Source organism: Lactuca virosa, chromosome 6, assembly GCF_052849685.1.
Source record: "Lactuca virosa cultivar CGN04683 chromosome 6, Lactuca_virosa_CGN04683_v6, whole genome shotgun sequence".
NCBI classification, from domain to species: domain Eukaryota; kingdom Viridiplantae; phylum Streptophyta; class Magnoliopsida; order Asterales; family Asteraceae; genus Lactuca; species Lactuca virosa.
The window spans coordinates 19,291,192-19,315,964 of NC_136431.1; the positions used below are offsets into that span (position 1 = coordinate 19,291,192).

General features: G+C 35.1%; 1 protein-coding gene across 1 annotated transcript; it reads left to right on the forward strand.

Annotated features, from left to right (window-relative positions):
* The first annotated feature begins 20,400 nt into the window (after positions 1 to 20,400).
* On the forward strand, positions 20,401 to 24,520 carry POLA3 (DNA primase POLA3). Its single transcript, XM_079054518.1, has 17 exons — positions 20,401 to 20,511; positions 20,727 to 20,879; positions 21,305 to 21,355; positions 21,483 to 21,658; positions 21,733 to 21,810; positions 21,930 to 22,041; positions 22,114 to 22,198; positions 22,281 to 22,332; positions 22,404 to 22,465; positions 22,541 to 22,653; positions 22,733 to 22,851; positions 22,945 to 23,013; positions 23,125 to 23,182; positions 23,736 to 23,809; positions 23,899 to 23,947; positions 24,122 to 24,201; positions 24,300 to 24,520. Exons 2-17 carry the CDS (start codon positions 20,759 to 20,761, stop codon positions 24,360 to 24,362), a joined length of 1,362 nt encoding a protein of 453 aa, XP_078910644.1. The 5' UTR covers positions 20,401 to 20,511; positions 20,727 to 20,758; the 3' UTR covers positions 24,363 to 24,520.
* The last annotated feature ends 253 nt before the right edge of the window (positions 24,521 to 24,773 follow it).

Sequence of the window (24,773 nt, forward strand, 5' to 3'; positions counted from 1 at the left end):
TTGATTAGGTGATGAAGACATTGAGTGCACCATGTTGGTTCGCATGGTTATTCACAAACTTGTTTGCGATCCTCGGCATCCCAGTCGCAAAATTTGAAGTGCATATCGAGATTTAAACATGCCATTGAAAGGTTCAATGAATCTCAAAAGATCTAGGAGTTTTCAATTCATTTAAAACTTAAATTTCTTTTTCGTTTTTCATGGTGGGAATTGGTAAATCGTCATTTACCTACCTTCAAATATTCTGCAACTAGATTACGGCATCCCTCTTCTAGGTTGTAGAGTATTGTGTTGGATCCTAGCCTTGATGTTTCATTTGGGTGTCACATCAAGGATTCTAATCAACTTAACTTGGATTTTCTCCCGTTTTGTAGATGTCAAAGTATGACAACTATGGTCTTTCCAAATCCCTTGGAACAAGCTTTCCAAATGAAGATGACGTTCCACGATACGATCAAGGAAATGAGAGTCATGCTTCACTTCCTCCACCTCCTCCAATTATTCTCCCTAACCCACAAGTTCAAAGGCTTGAAAAGTTCAAGCTCACTCAAGCCCTATTGGCAAGTAAACACAAAGATGGGAAACCTGTGTGTGCACACATCTTAGAGATGAAGTCACACATTGATAGGTTAAGGATGATGGGTGTCGATATCTCAGAAATGTTGGCTGTTGACTGGGTTCTTCAGTCACTTCCTGAATCATATAGTGAGTTCGTTAGAGAGTACTATATGATGGACCATGACGTGACCCTCATTGATTTGACCTATTTGCTTATAGCTGCTGAATCAGAAATGATTTGGCGTGCTAATCGAGTAAATTTTTCTGGCAAATCAAACTCTCAAACTTCAATGGAAATTGAAAATAGTGACATTGGAAATCCAGAAAAGGTAAATTCTGAGATAGTTCCTTGTGCCATTTCAAAAGAGTCCATCTGCTTCTACTGTCAAGAGAAGGGGCATTGGAGACAAAGCTGCCCTTTTTACCTGAGAGATCTAAGAGATGGGAGAGTCAAGACGTATGGCTCTACTTCAGGTAAAATCCAATAACTAACTCTATAAGTTCCTATTCTTTGATTTTCAATACATGATGTGATAAGATTACACTTTGATGTTTTGTAGGATCGAAGAAAAGAGAGGAAGCTTAAGGGAAGAAGTAAGCTGAATCTGATCGTGAAGAAATGGATTTCGATCGCATTGCTTGAAGATCGGATTTTTGAGCTACTACTTTAGAGTTAGAATAGATTGCTTAGAAATTGAAATAGCATAGTTTTCATTTGAATTGCATTGTAAGGACAAGTTTTTCCGCAATAGAATGAATTTTGATTTCGTCCTATTTATTTATCCTTGCAATGGCATATGTGAAAATGGATGTTTATGTATTTCTAATTTTAGCAATGTTGAATTGGATGTGATTCTTGATTATGTTATTTGTGAAATGTCGAGGATTTGCCAAATAAAGGAAGATTCTCATCACCCAAGTTTCAATTGGACAGAAACTTGGAATCATACAACTTGGTTGCGTGATGAATGAGAAACTTCATATTTTGGAAATTAGACTAATTCTTTGGCAAAGTGTCAAGAGAAGGACCAGGAGATCGAGTACACTAGGTTGTGCGTTGATCAAGTCCACCACAAGAGTGATAAAGATATTCATCATGATTTACTAAAGGTTAGTAAATATGATTATACTTATAAGATTAAGTATAATTCTGAGTTGATTGAAAGAGTTTAAATCAATAGCAGAACGAATAAGAAGAATCAAGTAGGCAGAAAGATAAAAGTTTCTCTATTCTAAGAAGAAGGGAGAGTACCTTTTATTGTGTTTTATGATAAGTCTTAATGATTAAGAACCATATCTCAATTGATCCTCTAAGTGAGTCTTAGTGCAATTGCATGTCTAAGAAGAGGAATCAAGAATTGTAGAAATGGTTAAATCAAGAAGTCAATCATACTTCGTTCCAATATCAAGTCTTAGAGTCAAGATTCTGACATGAGTGACAAGTCTTAAGTAGGTTTATAACACTCGACAAATGTGGAATTTGGAAAAGTTTTCTTATTCTTGCACATTTGAAATTGGTAAGTTGTGATGTCTTGGATAAGACAAAGACCAACCAGGACCAATTGTGTGAAGTGTTGAACTTGACAAAAGGCTACACTAACTCTTGAATATTTGTTTGTCAAGAAATGGTTCTTGACAAGAGAATCTTATATGTCAAGGAGTCAGTGGGAGTCTTAATGGTCTTGAAAAGTTTCAAGAACAAATCAAGAGTAAACCTAGTTGATCATCACTAGCACACGACTTGAGGTTTAAAGCCTATCGTGGATGACATACTCTTTTTCTGTGCCATTCCAATTGAGTTAATTATGCGTGTGAGTTATATGAGTTCTCATTTGAATGCATAAAGACAAATCACCTCGATCAATGGAAAGTACATTGATATGAAAGGGTGAGTTGCTTGGAAGACATGGTGGGCATTCATGTTACCATGAGGCAAGAAATCAAGATTGAACAAGTTCAGTCCATAATGTTTTGGATTTGTCGCAAACTTTCGTTTTGACAAATTCACATGGATAGGAACACATACATCATAAAATCTAAGTGTCATAAGGTTTTCCTCCTTCATGAAAATGATTGTGAGGAAATGCTTTCACTAAGAGAGATTTTAAGAAGATAGCAATTGTGAAAATTGTATTCTCAAATTCGATTATGATTACGGCATCCCTTTTCATAGTTCGAATTGTGAGATTTGGCAATTGATCTGAACATTTGGGACTTAGTAACATAAATTCTGAATTGTTTAGACACACATGTGAGCTATCTAAGGCAAAGGTGTATGAGCTTAAAAAGCTTAGATAAAGGCTTATCAAAGCATTAGGTATTAGAAATATGAACTTAAGGAATTCAATAAGCATTGTTTTCTAGAAGTCCAATTGTTTTCTGAATACATGTCAAAGCTAGTGGGAGCATAAGTGTTATGCTGGTAAGAAAATAATCACCATGTTAGTGGGAGCATGATTATTATGGTAAGTATTGCAAGTTAGCAATATTAATTATAGAAAACAAAGATTCACTTTGCAAAGTTGCAAGGGTTGAAAAGTTGTTTTGCTATAATTAAGGGAGAGAATATTATACTTCGTTTCAAAATTCTAAAGCTTAGATCGAGAAATGTTAATAAATTTAGTCAAGGATACATAGTGCATTCTCAAAATTCGATTATGATTACGGCATCCCTCTTCATAGTTCGAATTGCGGGAACATGGCACATAATATATTATGGCAGAAGGCTGATAAAGTATCACGTCTTTATATGAGACATTATGCATCGTGTCTAATACGCTTCGGGTATGGGACCGATTGCATATGTTATAATATTTGACCATTCTAAATTTTCCAAATGCCTAGGGCATTAAGAGGGAAAAAGGACTAGAATCGGTTTTGACTAAAATAATTAAACAACTATCAAAGGACGGTCTGAGGTTCACTGAGGATTTGTCGCTTGTGAGTAGTTGGAAGTATAGTACTGGATGGACTATATTGACATTATTATGAATAGATAAGATTCTATTAAGAATAAGTTGTCATATAGCAAATATGGAAATGTTTCCATTAATGGGAGTTGGATATTAAGACTCTATGTAGATTAGAAACTTTTATGCAAAAGGATGTTCAAAGGAATGTACTTTGAGTGAGAGACATCACATCTATAAAATTGTTTTGTAACAATTTCTGATAGAGAACTTAGTAATTTCATTAGCCGGGTCTTGGTGACTTTTGTGCTATGACATTACGAAAGAATCATTGCATAAAGTGTTAGAATCTGACATATTCTAAAAGTGGCAAGAATTTGGTATTCTTATACTAATAATAAAAAAAAATTGGGGATTGTGAAATGAGTTTCATTGGGAAAGTTTTTCAATTGATCTATTTCACAGAGTATGGACCATAGGAAACCAAAGTGTGCATGCTTGGAGCATGGGACAATTGTGGTTATAATTCGAGTAATAAGTTGATTGTCTGAAACAGTAAACAATGAATAATGAGTAATCAATATGGTGTTTAAATAAAAGTGTTTTTATTTACGCTCAAAAGTTTTGGGGCCATATAGGATTAATATTATTATTGCGTTTCACTTTGCATGTTTTGACTTCCAGAATAACTAGGTTATTCAAACATCCACAGTCGGTCATACGTTGGAAGTAGGTATGAAGGAAGACTGTCATGAATCTGTCTGTAGATTGTCTAAAGTGTTTAGACATAGCACAAGTTTGCTGCAGAGTTCATGAGTGCTTTGATAAGATTAGAGTATTGGATTAAACCCACGCTCATTTGAATCACTTCATGGTTTTATCACGAGTGATTGGTGAGACGATAACATTGTATATTCTTGAAACCGAGACGTGTTAGTTGTTATTTGCTGGTCGGTTGCACATTGACAATAAGTAAACGTACCAGTAACTTGGTGTTATAAAACTTATTGTTGTGTGTGATTCGATTAGTAGGTGCAAGCAAGCATTTGAGTCGAAGTTTATCCATTCCTTTTACCCAAGGTGGGATAAAAGCGATATCTGTGGGCCCCTCGATGATTTACTGATGACAAAGGAAAGTGCTCGGCCGGGCCAGGACTGATTTGATTTGTTCAATTAGTCAGTCGTCATAAATCGGAAATCGGGAAACGACACATAGACTGAGAGAATGATTTCAATCCATGTCTCATGTCTATACGATATCTTGTAGAATGGAGGAATATATGATCCCTTATCTAAAGGACACGCGTATCTGATAAGATCAGAGTTGACAGCGCTTTTGGAAGCTACGATTGCTGATCAGGTTCTGAAGTCATACGCAGAATAGTTATTAGACTTATCCAAGTGGGAGACTATTGGATTAGTGTCTAAGTCCATAACTATTTTGGTATTTACTTGACCCGATTGTGAGCATGGTCCTTTTGGGTTGCCTTCACACTGGTGACTAGACAGGATGACAGTTGAGGAGAGAGGTTGATTAGGGCATAAATATGATTTATTTATTATATTATATGATTAATATAATAATTTGGAATCATATTGTTAATTAGTATTTAATCAGAAATTAATTAGGAATTAATTTCGGGATTAAAGGAATTAATTAAAAGTACAGGGGCTGTTTTGTAATTATTTGATAGTTGAGACTTTGGGCTATTGGATCACTTTTATTAAGGCTTGAACGAAAATCCTAGAAGGATCTAGGAGTTTTCGTCCAAGGGCTTAAGGAAAGGAGTCCATGGACTTGCTTAGGCCCTAAGCTAAGGGATTAGGGTTTCCACCTTGAAACCCTAGCTAGCCTCAAGTATAAATAGCACCCTAAGGCACTAGAATTCGTCCAAGCCTTGGGAAACCCTAAAAGGGACGAATTTTAGGGCAAGATATCCTTCTCTCCTCTCTCCCATATTCATCCTTTCACCTAGTGTGTTTGTGAGCCATTAGAGGTACTACACTTGTGGTACTTGCTTTCAAGAGCTAAGGAAATTCAAGGAACTAGTTGTTATTACTACATAACAACAAAAGGTATGTATTCTATTCTTCCATGTCAATTTCGAAAATAGTAGATGCATGCTAGGGTTCTTTTGTGTTCATAAAGTTGTATAACTAATAGTGAAAACATAGATCCAACTCTAGGGTTGCATGCACACATAGGATTGTTTGTATAAAACCCATCATAGTAGGCTTCATTCACGAAGCTGGTCTATAAGGGGTGTTTAAGGAAATTGCCTATAAAATGGCGATTGAATGGGTGTCCATTCTCACCAACCGCACTCTTGACTAGTGGAGGGTCGTTATCCGAACGGGTAGGATAGGACACAATCTTCCATTATAAGTATAATGAAATACGAAGTAACTAAACGCATTTTATAAATTCCCAAATCTTAGTTATTTTAGGAAAAATGTGGAGTTAGTGCTAATCCATGAAATTTCCCAAATCTTAGTTACTTTATGAAATTTCACTTGCTTAGACAATACTGACTATCTACAATGAGTAGTAGAACTATCACTATAATGTATATCTTTTGCATCATCAAATATTTATAAATATTTACCTAACAATATAAATGGAAAATTTAGAGAACCAAAAAATCAATCTAACAGATACCAGAAAACAGGGAAAAGAAGATCGACAACAACACAGATTGACAACAAGGGAAAAAACACGAATGAAATAAGACATAGAAATACGAATGCAAACAGCAGGAACAAGCACAGACCTTAGTTGTGTGTTGAAGGAAAAATCGATATCTTCGGTGTTACTGTGGGCTACAACGATCTCCGACTGGTGGCGACGAGGAGGCAAACAGTGATAGACAACTATATGTTGTTAGGTTAAGGGGTATATTGGTAAATTTCTTAAAATGGTGAAATAAGAAGTTTTTGATAAGTAAGACGTAAGTGACTTATCAAAATTGACTTATTAGAGACCCCAAACAGCTATAAATTGTTTATAAAAAAGTCCTTACTCAAACACTCTTTTTAACTTATACCAGTGTGGAAATGATAATAAGTTACAAAGCAATTTTTTTAAGCTTAGTCAAACACCCTCTTCCTATTCTCCTTTGACTTCGTATTCTCCATCAAGCAAACAAGCTTAAGATTTTCTTCCTACATCCGTGACTTCATCATCTCCTTTTACGCATGTAATTTTTATTTCTTGCAAATTCATATTCTCCTTCTCTGCCTGTATTTCTTATTGCGATTTCGACTTTAGTAGGTATAAAATTTTGAATTTAGATTGTTTATTTTATACACACATTGTGTAACGCTCGATTCCATGTATGAAATTATTTCCAATTTGTTCATGAATTATCTTTGGACACGACGTGTTAAAGCCTCAACACGACGTGGTGATATGATTTTGGCCGCAAAGTTTAATGAACTAACACGACGTGTTGTGGTGTCTCAACACAGCGTGTTGGCGGCTGGGAAGGAAACCCTAATTTTTAGGGTGTTGCACCCTATATAATCTCCTTAAGTTCCCAAGGGTTGGTCTCCTTACCAGCCTCCATTGTCACAAAAACCCTAATTCGTCCCTTAAGCTTTTTGGTGGTGTCCTCGAGCCTTGAGTGGATTCTCGTGGCTGTCTTGCTTGTTTTGAAGGGAGCTTTGAAGATTTAAGGTGCTTAGCTTGGAAGGAAGGTCATAGATCCAGAACCTCTCCACTTGTTGCAGTCTCTTTGAGGTATCAAGTTTAAACCTTAATTTATAGATGTTTAGATCTCCTTAATTCATGCTTTTGGTCCTTTTTGGGTTGATGAAGGAGTAAAGTCGTTTTGAGGGCTTGACATTTCAGATCTGAGCTTGTCTTTACCTCCTCGAGCATAAAGGTGCAAGCTGTATGAAAGAATTGATCCCATGCATGCATTAAGTTCCTTTTTAAGCTTAAGAGTTTCATCTAGGCATGCATAAACGTAAAGCTGGCAACTTTACATGGTCTTCCAGCTCAAGGAAGTCATATATAGGTTCTAAGGCTTAGTCTTCATGGTCTAGGTGCTTATTGGTTAAGCCTTTGCCCTATCAAGTCTTATGGTTGGGTTTTGGACCCTTTTTGGTAGTCCGTAGGGGTAAAGTTGGAAACTTTACCCTTATAAGTCTCATTTGGGTTTAGATCTGAGCTGGGAAACTCTGGGAGTCGAAGAAAACAACTTAATGTATTAAGCTGTTGGAACTGGAGGAAACACGTCGTATTGGCTAGGATTTTCCCGCCCGTGTCAATAAAGGGGAAACACGACGTAGTCAAAGGGAAACACGGCGTGTTGGGTCAACATGGGATGTTGACCTTGACCTTTGACGTTTTTATTTGACCAAGTTTGACCTAAAAGGGGGTGTGGAGGTATTTTTAATTGTATCTAAGGAATTGTTACTGTCTAGGTGTCGGGTAGAGCTGATATTCGGAGCCGGGACGTATGCAACTATCATTCACATTTGGAGGTGAGTTTTCCTCGCCATGTTTAGCGGGTCGAATGCACCAAAGCCGACCTAGAATCTGATGTGTTAGGATACTCATTGTCTGTGTGACACTAGTATGTGTATGTGTTTGAATGCTTTCTGGACGGGGCCCGATGACTATTATGCATGCTATTATTTGTTATGAGATACAAATTGTATGTGGGAGGGGCCCGTTATACTCATTTGGGCGGGGCCCGTTACGCGAGTTAGGGTGGGGTCTGTTATACTCATTTGGGCGGGCCCGTTATGCGAGTTAGGTCAGGGCCCGTTATACTCTTTGGGCGGGGTCCGTTAGGTGTTTATGATTGGTATGCGGTATCTTGGGGAACTTACTAAGCTTTGTGCTTACAGTTTTTAGTTTATGTTTCAGGTACTTCTTGTTCGAAGGGGAGGAGCTCGGGTTGACTGCATCGCACACGCTATATGGATTCTGTTTTTGGGACACACTCTGATTTTCATGGTGTTTGATATACTTATTTTCTGGGTTGTATGAACAAAGCTTTTGGAATATTGTTTCATTCGAATTTAAAAATTGAAATTTTTAGGTCATATTTTTGGGATGTTACACATTGTTCTTTTGATTAATGACAATCCTAATTACAATGCATCCATTACATGATTAGATTCCACTCACCATGTATCATCAAATTTTCCTCCTTTGCTTGGATTTCCCCCTGCATCTACCTTTCATCCCTATGTTTTTATTTTTATTTTATTTTTATTTTATTTGAATACACACAGTTGTAGTGTTTTTTGGTCTAATTACATTGAGTTCATGTGATTTTATTGGATGATAGTGTGGTTTAGTATTTGGTCTAATTATTTTCCCTTATTAGAAATACAAATTTTGTCGCAATTATTTATTTATTTATTACTCTTGATCCACATAGACTTCGAATCGATAATAAATGATATAACAGTTACCAGGACCTTTTGGGAAATAATGAAATTAACTTAAATTTGATTATGTGGACCTCTGTTAGAGATACAATTAATGTTTAATGCTTAATGATAGCTTAATGGGTCCTGTTATTCTGCCCCCTCCCCCCCCCCCCAAAAAAAAAAAAAAACTATATCACGCCCTTTTTTTTTGGATGTTAGACATTGTTCTTTTGATTAATGACAATCCTAATTACAATGCATTCATTACATGATTAGATTCCACTCACCATGTATCATCAAATTTTCCTCATTTGCTTGGATTTCCCCCTGCATATACCTTTCATCCCTATGTTTTTGTTTTTATTTTTATTTTATTTGAATACACACAGTTGTAGTGTTTTTTGGTCTAATTACATTGAGTTCATGTGATTTTATTGGATGATAGTGTGGTTTAGTATTTGGTCTAATTATTTTCCCTTATTAGAAATACAAATTTTGTCGCAATTATTTATTTATTTATTACTCTTGATCCACATAGACTTCAAATCGATAATAAATGATATAACAGTTACCAGGACCTTTTGGGAAATAATGAAATTAACTTAAATTTGATTATGTGGACCTGTGTTAGAGATACAATTAATGTTTAATGCTTAATGATAGCTTAATGGGTCCTGTTATTCTGCCCCCCCCCCACCCCCCCCCCCCCCCCAAAAAAAACCTATATCACGCGCTTTTTTTTTGGATGTTAGACATTGTTCTTTTGATTAATGACAATCCTAATTACAATGCATTCATTACATGATTAGATTCCACTCACCATGTATCATCAAATTTTCCTCATTTGCTTGGATTTCCCCCTGCATCTACCTTTCATCCCTATGTTTTTATTTTTATTTTATTTGAATACACACTGTTGTAGTGTTTTTTGGTCTAATTACATTGAGTTCATGTGATTTTATTGGATGATAGTGTGGTTTAGTATTTGGTCTAATTATTTTCCCTTATTAGAAATACAAATTTTGTCGCAATTATTTATTTATTTATTACTCTTGATCCACATAGACTTCGAATCGATAATAAAGGATATAAGTTACCAGGACCTTTTAGGAAATAATGAAATTAACTTAAATTTGATTATGTGGACCTGTGTTAGAGATACAATTAATGTTTGATGCTTAATGATAGTTTAATGGGTCCTCCCCCCACTAAACCTATATCACGCGTTTTTCTTTTCCATTTCCTCGATTGCCTATTTTTTTTTCTTTTTTTCTTTTACATACAAACTCTCTATTTTATACTTATGGTCCCTTTACTTTTGGAGATTTTCAATTTATTTATAATTATTAACAATATTTTCATTATTCTTTTATAACACATTTAAGTAGTTTAATTTTTGATACAAAACAATAACCCAATAACTCAAATTTTATATAGCCTTATTAATTTATTGTATTTAGTTGAACGTTTTTATAAATTGGTTTTTATACATTTATTTTTGTATAATAATTTATTACTTTTTACAACTTAAAAATTTTAAAACTACAAACATACATATTTTTTCCATATAACTTTTACACATTTCAAAAAATAATTCATTACTTTTTTTATAACTTGCAATTTAAAAGAATAACACATCACTTCATATATATTTGCAAATTGAATTAATAAAACATCACTTCGTTTATAATTTTTACACATTTCAAAATGAATGGTACCAAATTCGAGTTAATTTAATGGAAGAGTTAGAAACACATACTACTGAATATGGCGACATGTTTGGAAGTGAATATCGGTTTCAACTATATAACTCTTTGAATTTCTTTGGCGAAGAAGTGCCGCTTCAAAACTGGATGATTATGCCTGATACAGACGTCCTAATTGCTTCAAGATATAACATGGTATTACATTGTTTTGGCCGACAAGCCAGCACAACGTACTTACCACTTCGATCTACTCTACCACCAGCCCATGAACGCATTGTTATTGCAATTGGCCTCGTCTATGGTAATCATTATGTCAAGCTAGAGCTAGAAGGAGAGTACCCGATGCCTCCTATTGCGCCACAATGGATTCATTGTAAACGTCCATGTGCAGCTGAATGGGTCACCCCGTACATCGAATGGATAAATATGTATAATCATTATTATCGTTCTAGTTTTAATGGCTAAATATGTATAATCATTATTATCGTTCTAGTTTTAACGGCTAAATATGTATAATAATTATTATCGTTCTAGTTTTAATGGTTAAATATGTATAATAATTATTATTGTTTTAATTTTATTGTTTGACGATTTAATTACAATGTTGATTAATTATTTATAATAGTTTTTTATTTATAATAATATTTATTAAAAAATATACTTATATAATTATATATTTAAAAGTGATATATATATATATATATATATATATATATATATATATATATATATATATATATATATATATATATATATATATATATATATAGGAGTAAGATCAAATGAGAACACCTAAAAGGTTGAGAACGCGAGAACAGATCTGAACCATTTAAAAAACTAAATCTAAGGTTATTATCCAATGGGCCGTTTATGTAAATTCTTAAAATTACAGTAATTAAAGTGTAACTTTAAAATTGTCATAAGGGTATAATCGTAATTAAATCTTTAGCTAACTCCTACAATTTCTCAAGTCTCGTCTGTTTCCTTTTATATTCTCGTCTCTTTCTTTCTGCCTTGGATACCTAGGGCTCCATCAATAGTTCCGCCTCTTTCGTCCATACACAACTCAAATATGTTCACCATTGCATATCACATTGCAGTCACCATCATTATCTTTAATCCTCGTTCGTTTCTTAGCCCTTCTTCTCATTGACTTCAGTCGACATCCACTTCAATCGCTGCTACCTGGTCTTCAATCGTCACTGCCAATCGCCGCCTCTTGATCTTCAAACGACACTGGAACGCCGCCACCCGATCTTCTGTCACCACCGCTAATTGCCGCCTTCTGATCTTCAATCGATTCCGGAGCCACTATCAACCTATAGGTTTACTAGTTATTTCTTTATTCAATTTTTTGAACCTCATAACTGCATTAAATCTCATGTGTTAGAAGAAGGTTATTATTTGTCTTTTGGGGTTGGGAAACCAGCAAAGCGACTAGCTAATTATTGGATTTTATATTGTAATAGGACTAGAGATAGTCATTTGTTCCACAAGATTCAAGTCATTGTTTTAACGGGTTAGGGTTACTGCAACTTCGATTGAATAAAGAATGGAAGATTAGTGGGACAGAGTATATATCTGATCTAGTAGAAACGGGACATACGACACATAATCATGGTAATCACCTATGAATGTATAATGTTTCATACATAGCAGTTACATGTTTAAACTATTTATTGTTAGTTCATGGTTCTTATGTTTAAACTATTTATTGTTTGTACCATGGTGGTGTCACCCGGTATTGATTTTCAGATATTATTTTGATTATTATCAAAACAAAGATCCAAAATAAATTTGTTTTGGTTTCTTTTGATCATTTGTACGTGCAACCAAGTTTAAGAAAAGGGAGAAGGAGAGTTAAAGTGGAAACTTCTTCTGGTTTTGTTTGGGGTCGAAGTCTGAAAATAGAAGCAAGCAAGGATATCATACGTAATCAAGGTATCTGTAATCTGTGACCCATTTCTTTCTTAAAAAGAATGTTTGATTGATTTCATTACAATCATAAATTTATAATCTTTTATGATTATAAACATGGTTGTTCATCTCATTAGAATACATGGTTGTTCATCTATTGTTCTGTAAGTATCGATTCTCTACCAGATACTTTGCTAATCTCCTTTTTTTTTCCTGAAACTAAAAACCGGACCATGGGATAACTTCCATTTTGTTATTAAAGTGTTGAAAAAAACGAAATAAAAAAAATTATCTTATCCCATTTAATCAAGAATTTAGAATTTTTAGATTTCATTTGAGAACTAACTACATCAAAATGGATGAAGCTAAGAAATCTACTTTTTGGTGGGGTTTGATCGTGTTTTCAACTTGTATATTATATTCATGACGATGGGGGTTTCAATAATACCATTCGCAACCAATATTTGTTTGTTTCACTTTTGAAGATAATAGTAATTTATACAAAAAAGCTTTAATTGTTACAATCTTGCCAAAATCATGTTTAGTATTTTATAAGTAACTTATCATTTATTTATAAAAAATATTTTAACAGTAATTTTAAAGGGGTTTTAATCATATATATATATATATATATATATATATATATATATATATATATATATATATATATATATATATAACTATAATCATACATAAATAAACTTTTTATTCATTATAAGGTTCACACTAAAAAAAATCAATCATTTTTTTTGGAAACTACATCTTTCTATCTAATGTTAATTGTCTCTTTTGTTATTAAAGACAAAAAATGGTTAAATAATTTCATTGTAAAATTTTGTATTTTTATTTATATATGATCACATCAAAAAAAAAATGAGGTTGCCTTTTTTTTCTCTACCAACAAGAGACACATACATTGATTAATTTGTGAAAGATGAATATAGTTTGTAAATCATTATTTTAATATCCTTGAAATCGTATTTTCAGGTGTGAATCCATAATGATCACATATGCACCAATTTTTTTTTGTTTGTTTGTGCAGGACGGCAACAAGAAAAATCGACAAGAAAAATAGTATAAAATTAGATTTTTTTGTTTTCTTTTTTTATCTTTTTTATTCATTTGTGATTACAACTAAAAGTAGATTTTTTTATTTTTACATTGTCTTTTTTTTTATTCATTTGTGATTACAACTAAAAGTAGATTTTTTATTTTTACATTGTCTTTTATTCCATTATGATTACAAATGTATTTGTTTTTCTGTATATCTTTGTAATATGAATTATTCATTTATGATTATAATTGTATTAAATTTTTTTTTCTCTTTACGTGGTGTTTTATTCTTTAGAGTGTTTATCATCACTTATAATCGATCATGAATAATATAATCTAGTCAAATAAAATTCTTATAAAATTATTTTTATATACATTGTATATGATTACAAATGTTATTAAATCATATATGATTCCAAATATACGAATGAAATGATTTTTTGTATCTACTTGATATTTGATTCATAAAAAAAACAAAAAAATGTTTTTTTTTTTAGGAAAATCACGTTTAATGAATTTCGGTAATCAAAAATATAGAATCCATAAAATCTTAATATTTGAAAAAATTAATTAATTAGATTACATCCCATGATTTTAGGAATCATTTATCCATATTTAATTACATTGTAAAATTACATTTATGTCATTATACAATGATTGGTCCAAAACTGTTCTCGCGTTCTCAACCTTTTAGGTGTTTTCATTTGATCATCTCCCATCTCTCTCTCTCTCTCTCTCTCTCTCTCTATATATATATATATATATATATATATATATATATATATATATATATATATATATATATATATATATATATATATATATATATATATATATATATATATATATATGGTTATATCAAATGTAGGGCTAGTTTTTTTTTTTGTTTTTCTTACATTTATTGTGTGCTAGAATGCACCAATAGGAATTTAGGAATTTTTTTGTTTTTTTGTTTTTCTTACATTTTTTTTTCTTACATTTTTTGTGTCCGGTATGACCATTCCCACACTTCTCACAAGTGCGGCTGCTCTGACCTCCCAACCTAGAATCAACGGTCTTAGACCGTTTCGGCGCCGGCTGCGACTGCACCGGGGCCATCCTCTGCACTCGCAACTGCAACTCAATCTCCAACTCACGCCGCCTGGCGGCCTCCTGCAACTCTAACAAGGTATCACATCTATGCGTGGACACAAACTGTCTAATATCCCTCTTGAGCATACTCAGTTACCGGGACATCTGAGCCTGCTCCGACGCGAACTCCGGGCAAAACATCGCCCTCTCAGTGAACATCCTGGTGATCTTCGTCACTGACTCCGAATCCTGTTTCAGCTCCAAGAACTCCTGAGCCAACCTCTCTCTCTCAACCCGCAGAACATAACGAGTACTGAACATCTCCCGGAACTGATCCCAAGTAACCGCAGCCCGCTGTGCATCAGAATAAGATCCCGTAGTCAACCTCCACCAATCCTTTGCCCCGAGCCTCAAAAGGTTCAGAGCACACCTCACCCTCTGGTCCGCAGGGCATGAACACGTGAAGAAACAACCCTCCACATCTGACAGCCATCTCATAGCAATGATCAGATCCTGAACTCCATCAAAGGTAGGGGGCTTCGTGTTATCGAAATTCCAATACTGAAAGCCCCGACTAGCTCCCCTTCCTACCGCTGCTACAGCTGCCGCGGCAGCCGTCTCTGCCAGGGCTGCATAGCGCTCATCAAAGTACTCAACCATGGCGGTCTTGATCGACCCAAACATCTCCGGCAACTCAGCCCGGAACATAGCAGCAACCTCATCATGCAGGATCTCCCGAATCCTTGCATCCAACTCATCCGTACTCATCTGACCAATGACCTCGGGTGGTACTGACCCATCCTGACCACCCTCTCCCGAACCGGATCCTGCTCCAAAACGCCCCGTAACCACCATACTGAAAATACACCACAAAATATTAGGCATTTCTCATAACAACCCCGGGAACTAACTCCCAACAAAACCCTAGGGGTTGTGACTTCCTTGATACGTGTATGGGTCCTGTGCTTTCAGTAGTACGGGCCCATACTACCTTCCACACCTACCCATATTTGTATCAAGTATCACCACAACACCCTGACAATAACATATACATAATGAACACTCCATCCTCACTCCTAGAGGAGCACAACTATCTCATAACCGACCTACTGGTCCCACGCAACCCACCCATCCATGAAACTTCCACCAACCCTGCAGCACTAGTGTATGTTAGTCATACATAACACTGGACCCTATAGACTTTCGAATATCCAATTCTACCCTAAGCTCCCAATCAGACAAGAACAGAACATAAGGCCAAATCAAACATTCTTAGGCTATAAGATCTTAATTATGTATAACCATGATGCATACACCAAATAACTACAGTAATGATGTCAATTTCATAATAAGAGAACCCTAGGCTAGCAGGCATTATGTAATCAGGCAATTCTATCATGCAATTCCTAAAAATCCCTAGCCTAGTACTAGCATGCTGTTCTAACATATCACATAATCAAATAGCTTGTATGGTATTTTGGGGTATACTTACTGGCTCTGGATGATCGTACCTCTGCATCCTCCTTTACTTATTTGAAAATCATTTTAAATTTTATTTTGAAAACTCCTCTTGATTTGAGACTGGATTCACACGAATGTTCCTCCAATTCACTCAAACCAAGGCTCTGATACCAACTTGTAACAACCAAAAAAATTTCCAACCAATTTAAACTTTTCAAAGCAACCCATATCTAATAATTATTACAAAAAGGTTTTCAATTATTTTATTATCAGAGTATCCCAGAAACATCAACATAAAACTAAGGAGCAGTACGATCACGCCTTCGCCTTGCCACGGTCTCCTGAAGTACCCGAAACAATACAGTGAAACTGTAAGCCCGAAAGCTTAGTGAGTTACCCCCAAAATACCAACCACATATAACCATAACCATAACATATCACAATACAGAACAACCATGCATATCGAGTCTACAGTGTGACTGGTCTGCCCGCACCGAGCCTTCAGTCCACCTGGTCCACTCTCTGAGTCTACAGTATGACTGGTCCGCCCGTACCGGGCCTTCTGTCTGTCTGGTCCACTCTCCGAGCCTCGGCACGTCTGGACCGCCCTCTTGGGTCCTTCAGCCTATCCGGACCGCTCGCTGGGCCTTCGGCTTATCCGGTCCGCCCTGGATATGTTGGCCTACAGCACAAAGCAGGATCTGCCTCAACCCAACCCCAATCAAACAACCATGTGCACATATAACAGATAATCACATAACAGTCCGAAGACAAACAAACCGATCTGGCAGATCATATATCATAGCAACATCCTAACCAGGATACCGACCTAACCGGTCACTAACATAGCATTACCCTGTATACCAGGATACCGACCTTAACCAGGTCACTAACATAATACCATCCTAACTACCAGGATGCATGTCTAGCAAATCAATACATATCAAACAAATACCCGGATTCCCATCCGATAAAGGGTCGGCCTTGGTGCCTTAGACCCTATTGATATAGTGATGATAACTCACCTTGCAATTGCCGACTAAAAGGATAAGATCAGCTGCTCCGACCACCGACACGAACTCCACCACCGTACACTACCAAGAACCCGATTCATAAGCACCAATATTACCAAAATACCCTTAGAAGTCAAACTGGTCAACTCTTGGTCAAAGTCAAAGTCCTCAGTCAAAGTCAACCTTCCTGGTTGACCCTACTCGCCGAGTCAACCTAGTGACTCGCCGAGTTCCTACACTCAGAATCCCACCATCCCCGACTCGACTCGCCGAGTCACCCCATCCGCTCGACTCACTGATCCGCATCATAACCTGATGAGTTAGGGTTTGCGACCCAACTCGTCGAGTCCAAGAACAGACTCGCCGAGTCCATTCAAGGCATCTCTATACAGACGATTCCAGGCCATCTCACTGCTTCCAACTCATAGATCTGGACTTCTAGGGCTAGATTCACACGTAAAGTTTCCAACTTTACGTGCATGCAAGACACTAAGAGCTCCAAACAAGCTATAACAAAGGTTTAAGACAAGGATCCTCTCAAACAAACCCAAAGGATGATGCTTTATGCTCTCCTAGCTCAAAACTAACCTAGATCCGAAGTTGCAACCTTAGATCTAGCCTCTAAACCCGAAATGGATCTCAAACAAGCTAAGGAACCCCAAATCAACCACCATGGATGAATCTAAAAAGGAAATAGCTTAGGATAAAGGCTTCTTACCTCTGAGATGTGCCCAAACTAATGTAGATTCCAGATCTACACAAGCCCCTTGATGCTAGCCTCTAATTCCTCAAGCTTCTTACACCAAAATCTTCTTCCAAGCTCCAATCTCCTCAATCAATGGTGTTTCACACGAACTAGGGTTTGCTGGAACTCTCATGAAGGTTAGGGGGCCGAAATGAGGACATAAAGTCCTTTAAATAGGGTGCAAACCCTTTAATTTAGGGTTTCTCTTCCCAGCACCGACTCGTCGAGTCCAGCCGCCGACTCGGCGAGTCGGGTCACTTATCACGTGCCCAGTACCTGCTCCGACTCGACGAGTTAAGGCTCCTACTCGCCGAGTCTACTCTTTATTTACACAAGGCACCCCTGAACTCTGGCTTCTGAACCCGGGATGTTACACACAAATGGTCCAAAAGTTTCCATTTTGTTGTTAGTTTGGTCCATTATGCTTTAACTTTTTATAAAATGACGATTTTGCCCTCTTTATTTTTTTATTTATTTTTGTATTACAAAAATAAAAGAAAAAAAGAAAAAAGAAAAGAAAAATACCCTTTCTCTCTCACTCACTCACTCACTTACTTTCACATACTCTCTCCCTCTCTCTCTCTCTCTCTCTCTCTCTCTCTCTCTCGTTTTTTGCTTACCACCGGCAAAAGAAGAAGAAATCGCCAGCTGTCGCCAGACTAGGCTGCCCCTCTGCCTCCCTCCAGTCAAGTAGCATCGCCCCAAACACCCGCTTCGATCGTTGATGCACTCCCTTTGAATCTCAACAGCCGACAACGAGAGAAAGGAGGTTGTGATATGAAGTTGGGGTTTCTTGGCGGCTAGGGTTTTCAGATGGGTGTTTCGCGACTGGAAATCGAGGCGGAGAAACCTGTGATGTACTGCTCGATGAAGCTAGGGTTGTTTAAACCCACGACGAGACCCTTAGCAAAATCAGATTTATGATGAACACTACCCAGGTCTGGTTTCAAACAACACCTCAGATCTGTGTGCGAGAGAGATAAGACGATGAAGAAGAAGAAAAAAATGGCGTTTCAGATCTGAGAGAGAGAGAGAGAGAGAGAAATGATTTTTGTGTTTTGTGTGTATGTGTGTTTAATGTGTGTGTGTGTGTGTGTTTGTGTTGAATCTGTTGAAAAATCGATGGATGTTTGTGTTGATTTGTTTTTGTGTTCTTTAGATTTCATGTGTTTGTATGTCGATCTGATTTCGTGTGTGTTTGTTCATCTGTGGGTGGTGGCGGATGGTGGTGGACTATGGTGGTGGCGGACGGTGGTCGAATGGTGGTGATGGTAGATGTTCTTGAGTGTTCTTGAGGAAGAAGAAGAAGATGGGTAAGAAGATGTGTCTAGGATAAATAACATGAGAGAGAGAGAGAGAGAGAGAGAGAGAGAGAGAGAGAGAGTGAGTGTATGTGAAAGTGAGTGAGTGAGAGAAAGGGTATTTTTTTTCTTTTCTTTTTCTTCTTTTATTTTTGTAATACAAAAATGAAAAAAGAAAATAAAGAGGGCAAAATCGTTATTTTATAAAAAATTAAAGCAGAATGGACCAAACTAGCAACAAAATGGAAACTTTTGGATCATTTGTGCTAGTCAAAACCATGTTTGGCCCAAAGTGGCAATTTTCACTATACCACAGGGACTATTCTTGCAATTTTGTCTAAAAAGAGAGAAGAGGGGGCTGTTTACCTGTTCACTAGATTAATGCTTGGTTTTCTATCAACTGTTTGATCAGCCATGAGTAAAGATGCATGCTATACATATACCATTATGGTTCATACCCTTTAATTGGAATAAAAACATGAGTTATTTAGTTGTTTAATGATTTTTAGTAATTAACGAGATTGAAACACTAATATTATTATATGATATACATTGTATACGGTAATTGATTTTTTTTAATATGTAAATCAATCAAGGGCAAAATAATAAAAATGACATTTTTCTTTCATTTTCTTCCGGCTCGAGAACATAACTTTCCTTCATTTTTCCTTCAATTTACTTCCAACTCGAGAACATAACTAATTATTTATTTTTTCTTTTCCTTTTATTTCCTTTCATTCTCTTTCTTTAGTTTTAAAACTTAAGAACATGGTGTTAATCACGATCTAAAACCATGGTCGAAAACCGACGTCAACTGATGTTATGAGAATACGGGTTAGTGGTGGTTTGTTGGACTTTTGTTGCAAGAAATGATTTTTCAATGCAATGTTTCTGTATCGAAGTTCTTTATGCCATAACTGGCATGACAGGTTGTTCGTATTATGTTCTTTTTATTGCCATCTGTAATTTTAACCAAGTCAAAATGTTCTCACATATGGGCTTTGAGGGGGTGTTTGGGAGTGATTATTTAAAATAAAAATCACTTTTTAACTTAGCTTATAGCGATATAAAAATAAAGCTTTTAAAAAATGTTTGAGAACTTTTGATAATAAGTGGAACCGTTCTCTATCCAAACATGAAACATTCAGTTTAACTAGTATTTTTTAAATTGTTTTACGGAAGATTGAGAAGCCCCAAAACCATATACGGGCCATTAATCAAGTTAACTCAGTTTCAGCCCACACAAGACCATTAACTATTTCATCTTCCCGCCAAATATCCTTTCTTAACATATGTCCTTCACCCTTTCCCGCCATTTCATCTTCCCCAAATCCATCCTCACGGTTTCCACCACACCGGTGCCTCTGATTCCGAAAAACACATTTTCAGGTCGCTACTCACTCTGTTAATTTCATGTTTTTGTGTTGCTTGATTCTTACGTCGAGTATTAATTTGAGTAATTTTAGGGTTTTACATCCACCTGCATTTTAATTTTCGTTGGTTATATTTCCCCCAAGTGCTTAAGATCTGAGCTGATTTCTCAAAGTTACGAAATCCGTGAATTTTACTGACCTGATATCTGTAATCGGGGACGGTTTTGTTAGGGTTTTTGTGAAAGCTGTCGCTCCGTTCAAGTATGACTAAAGAAGCTCAGAATGAAAGAGATGACATGTTAGTCGACGATCCCGAGCCCCAAGACGAGCAACTTGATGATATTCCTGACGAATTCAATCCTAATTACCTCAAAGTTTATTACGGTAACTCACGATAGCAATTAATTTTCATAGATCCCTCAATTTCTGAACCGATTTCTCGTGCTAATAGGCACACTTTGTAATATTTAATGTTTTCTATTTTGCTTCTTCAATCTCCAAAAGTAAGATCTCTCTGAACCAATCTATTCAGATATAAAAATTTGAGATAAATTTTTGCTACATATTGTTACAAAACAACGAAATGAATCAGAATTTGCATAAAACGCGAAGCTGATGTTTGACTTTGACTTCTCTGCTTGAACTTCAAATTAAGGGTGAGCTAAAACTACATGAAAAGAACAATGAAACTCAAGGTTTTAGTTAATATGTGAATATCTGGCCTTTTCTGTTATAAATTTAGCCTTGATCAATCGGGTCATATCATAAGTTCAGTTTCTGATCTCAATGCAAATACTTAATTTTGGCAGGAAGACTTTTCCCTCATGCAGACATGTTCAAATGGTTGTCATACGGAAATGGTAATCTATGAAAAGAACTTTTAGTAGATACCAAATTGGTTTCTATTGTTATATGTTTTTCATCTCTGTTCATTGTTTTTTCAATTGAGAATATTTATGAGACCAATTTCATGATTTATATGTGCAGATGGGAAACATCCTGCATGTGATCAATCCTATGTTGGGCGGAGAGAATTTTCTTTTACACTGGATAATGATATATATCTTCGGTTCCAGTCTTTCAACAGTGCATCTGAGCTGGAAAATGGCATCAAAGATAAATGTCCATTCAAAATAGATATTGGTCCAGTTTATAGTGTTGATGTAAGATTCATTTCTCTAACATTCTTTATTACTGTTTGCTTATTGATTCATCATGTTTCTTGATCTTTCAACAGCCTTCAAAGAGGCTTGCATACGCACAATCTGGGGACAACATTTTCACCCCTGTGGAAAGAGAGCTAGTGTTTGATATAGTAAGTTTGTTTTGGTTATAGTTATACAATTGAATTATAAAATCTAAACATCTACTACTCTAAAATTCAACCATTTAAGTATTTAACATGATCAATTACCAATGTGTGTGTGTTTCCAGGATATTTCAGATTATGATGATGCAAGATATTGCTGCTCTGGAGCAGATGTTTGCTTGGACTGCTGGCCTCTCATGACCATTGCTATCAAAGTCATTGATACTTCTCTTAGAGGTAATAATCAATATCTATGTAGTTTTACATTTTTACATTAACTTACACTAGTTCTATATTCATTTTGTTCAGATGATTTTGGTTTCAATCATATTCTGTGGGTATACAGTGGTCGACGTGGGGTCCATTGTTGGGTTTGTGATGGAAAAGCAAGGAGGTAATAAAACTGTAAAACTTTTACAATATAAGTTTAATAATGTTTTCCATAACTTTATAACCAGTCTTGAGTATCATATCAGGTTGAATAATGAACAAAGGGGAGCTATTGCTGACTATTTTCGTGTCTACAAGGTTGGATTTAGACATTTAGTTAATTTTTATAGTGTGAGATTCTTGACAATTTTTTTGTTGTTGTTGTTCAGGGTAACACCAATAGTAAATCAAAGGTTTCTCTTGTGGGATCTGCACTTCATCCTTTTTTAGTGTAAGTATGAATAAAAGCAATTCATTTTTAACCCCATTAAGTTAAATTTCCCTAACCCTTGTATAATTTCTGCAGGAGATCATATTCTGATGTTTTGAGAGACTTTTTTGAGAAGAAATTGCTTTGTAGCCAGCAGTTACTTTCAGATGAAAGATATGAGAAAATACTGGAAATGATTCCTGATGAATGTATGCAATCTTGACTACATATTGAAATTAGGAAATATTACTTTTAAGAAATGTCTATAATTTTATTTTTATCTTGCAGCAATAACCTCAGAGCTTAGAGGAAAATGGCAAGACAACAGGCGCTCTTCTAGTGGAAAAGATGTTAATGTTGTGAGATGGGAACAATTAAAACAACTTCTTCAGTCTGGTAAACAAAAGGTATACACATTTTTTTTTATTTTTAAATTTTAATCTAAAAAAAATAATACTATATAGTATACTAAAATGTTGCTTTTATTTTACATGTTATAGGCAACTGGTATTCGTAGGTGTGTTGAGGAGATTGTCTTTTCTTTCACTTATCCTAGGCTTGATATGGAGGTCAGTAATCAGTTGTTATTTCTTATTACTATTATTATTATTATTATTTACAATATCACTACTTTATGATATTTTTATTATTATTATACTCATTGAAAGTCATTATCTCAGGTTTCAAAACATATGAATCATTTACTGAAGGCACCCTTTTGCATTCACCCCAAAACAGGTCAGTTTCTCTTTCTCTGAATATTTGTTTTTTTTAGTTAACAGTTTTCATGTTTACAAAACGAGTAAAGTACAAGTTTAGTTTATGTGGTATGTCAAAAGTTATGGATCTGTGAAGTCAACGAAAAATGACTATTTTACCCTTGTCTTCTTATTTTCTTCATTCCTTCATCTCCACTCATCAACAACAGAGTTTTACCAAATTATAGAAAACAAATATAAAATTAAAACTAGCGAAATACATGTTTTGTTTAAGAAAAGAGTATTTTTATGGAAGTTTTCATGTCAAATTATGAATCTAAAAAAAAACTTACAAAGCATTCAAAAGTCAAATGTGGGGTGAAGATGGGGGCAAGATAGTCATTTTATCTAGACTTGACAGATGTTTTCTAACAACGTTAGTATCAGGGATAAGTTTTGCAACAAAACTAAACCCTAGAGCCCACATTTGCGACAAATGAAACATGTGGACAAAAACTAAATTTTGACATACCATAGGGACTAAAGGTGTAATTTACTCTTTAATAATATGCTCTTTATTTTTTTTTATCCAGGTCGTGTTTGCGTTCCTATTGATCCTGACGTTTGTGATGAGTTTGATCCCACCAATGTCCCAACACTTTCTAAGGTTTTTTTTTTTTAATAAATAATAACAATTCGTTGAAGCTTCAAATTTTTATTATTTCACTTGTTTAAATTTGTTCATTTATTTCACAGCTTTTGAAAGAAATCAATACTGTAGGCTTGCAAGTAGAAGGTGATAAAGGTATGCCACTTGATGTATCGTTATAAGCATATTATTTACATCATTGTCTTATTATTATGAGTATTTATTATTTTATATATATATATATATATATATATATATATATATATATATATATATATATATATATATATATACTATTTTAAATAATTTTTTGGATTTGATTAATGGCAGTATGGGAAAGAACCTCTATGGGAAAGTCCATCAGATACTTTAGGGGATCATTCTTGCAGCCTTTGATGAAATCTTGCAAGGTAATGAATAACATCAAAAGCAACAACTTATTTCCATTTTTTTTTACTTTTCGTATATTGTAACCATACTAAAATGCAACAATTCACTGATTTTTCAGGAAGAGATAGAGGAGTCATATAGCGCCAAAGTTCAGCAATCAAAAAACTCCTTGACTTGGTAACATTGTCTTCTTTAATTTATTGTGTTTCAAGTTTAGTTACAAGTATGTATTATATTTTTTATTGTAATAGTGTTTATGAACCAAAAAATGAAAATCATTTGTATGAGAAATGTTAGTTTTTGGTATTATATAACCTGGTGATGACAAGGTTCAATTTGCTTTTACTGTTTAATATTTTTGTTATATATTCCAAATTCTAACAAGATCGTTTAGTTTTGATCTTGTGTGTTTTGTTGACTTTGTTGAGAGGTATTTTGGGTTGACATATGGGTCTCTATTTTTCTTCTAGACAGTTTGCTGACTTATTAGCTTTTAATGCTAATTAGAAGGTTTTATTTCAAGTGTAAAACAGCTTCAATGACTGAACAAGTGAAACATAATCGTATAGAGGTGTAATTTATGGACGGGTCA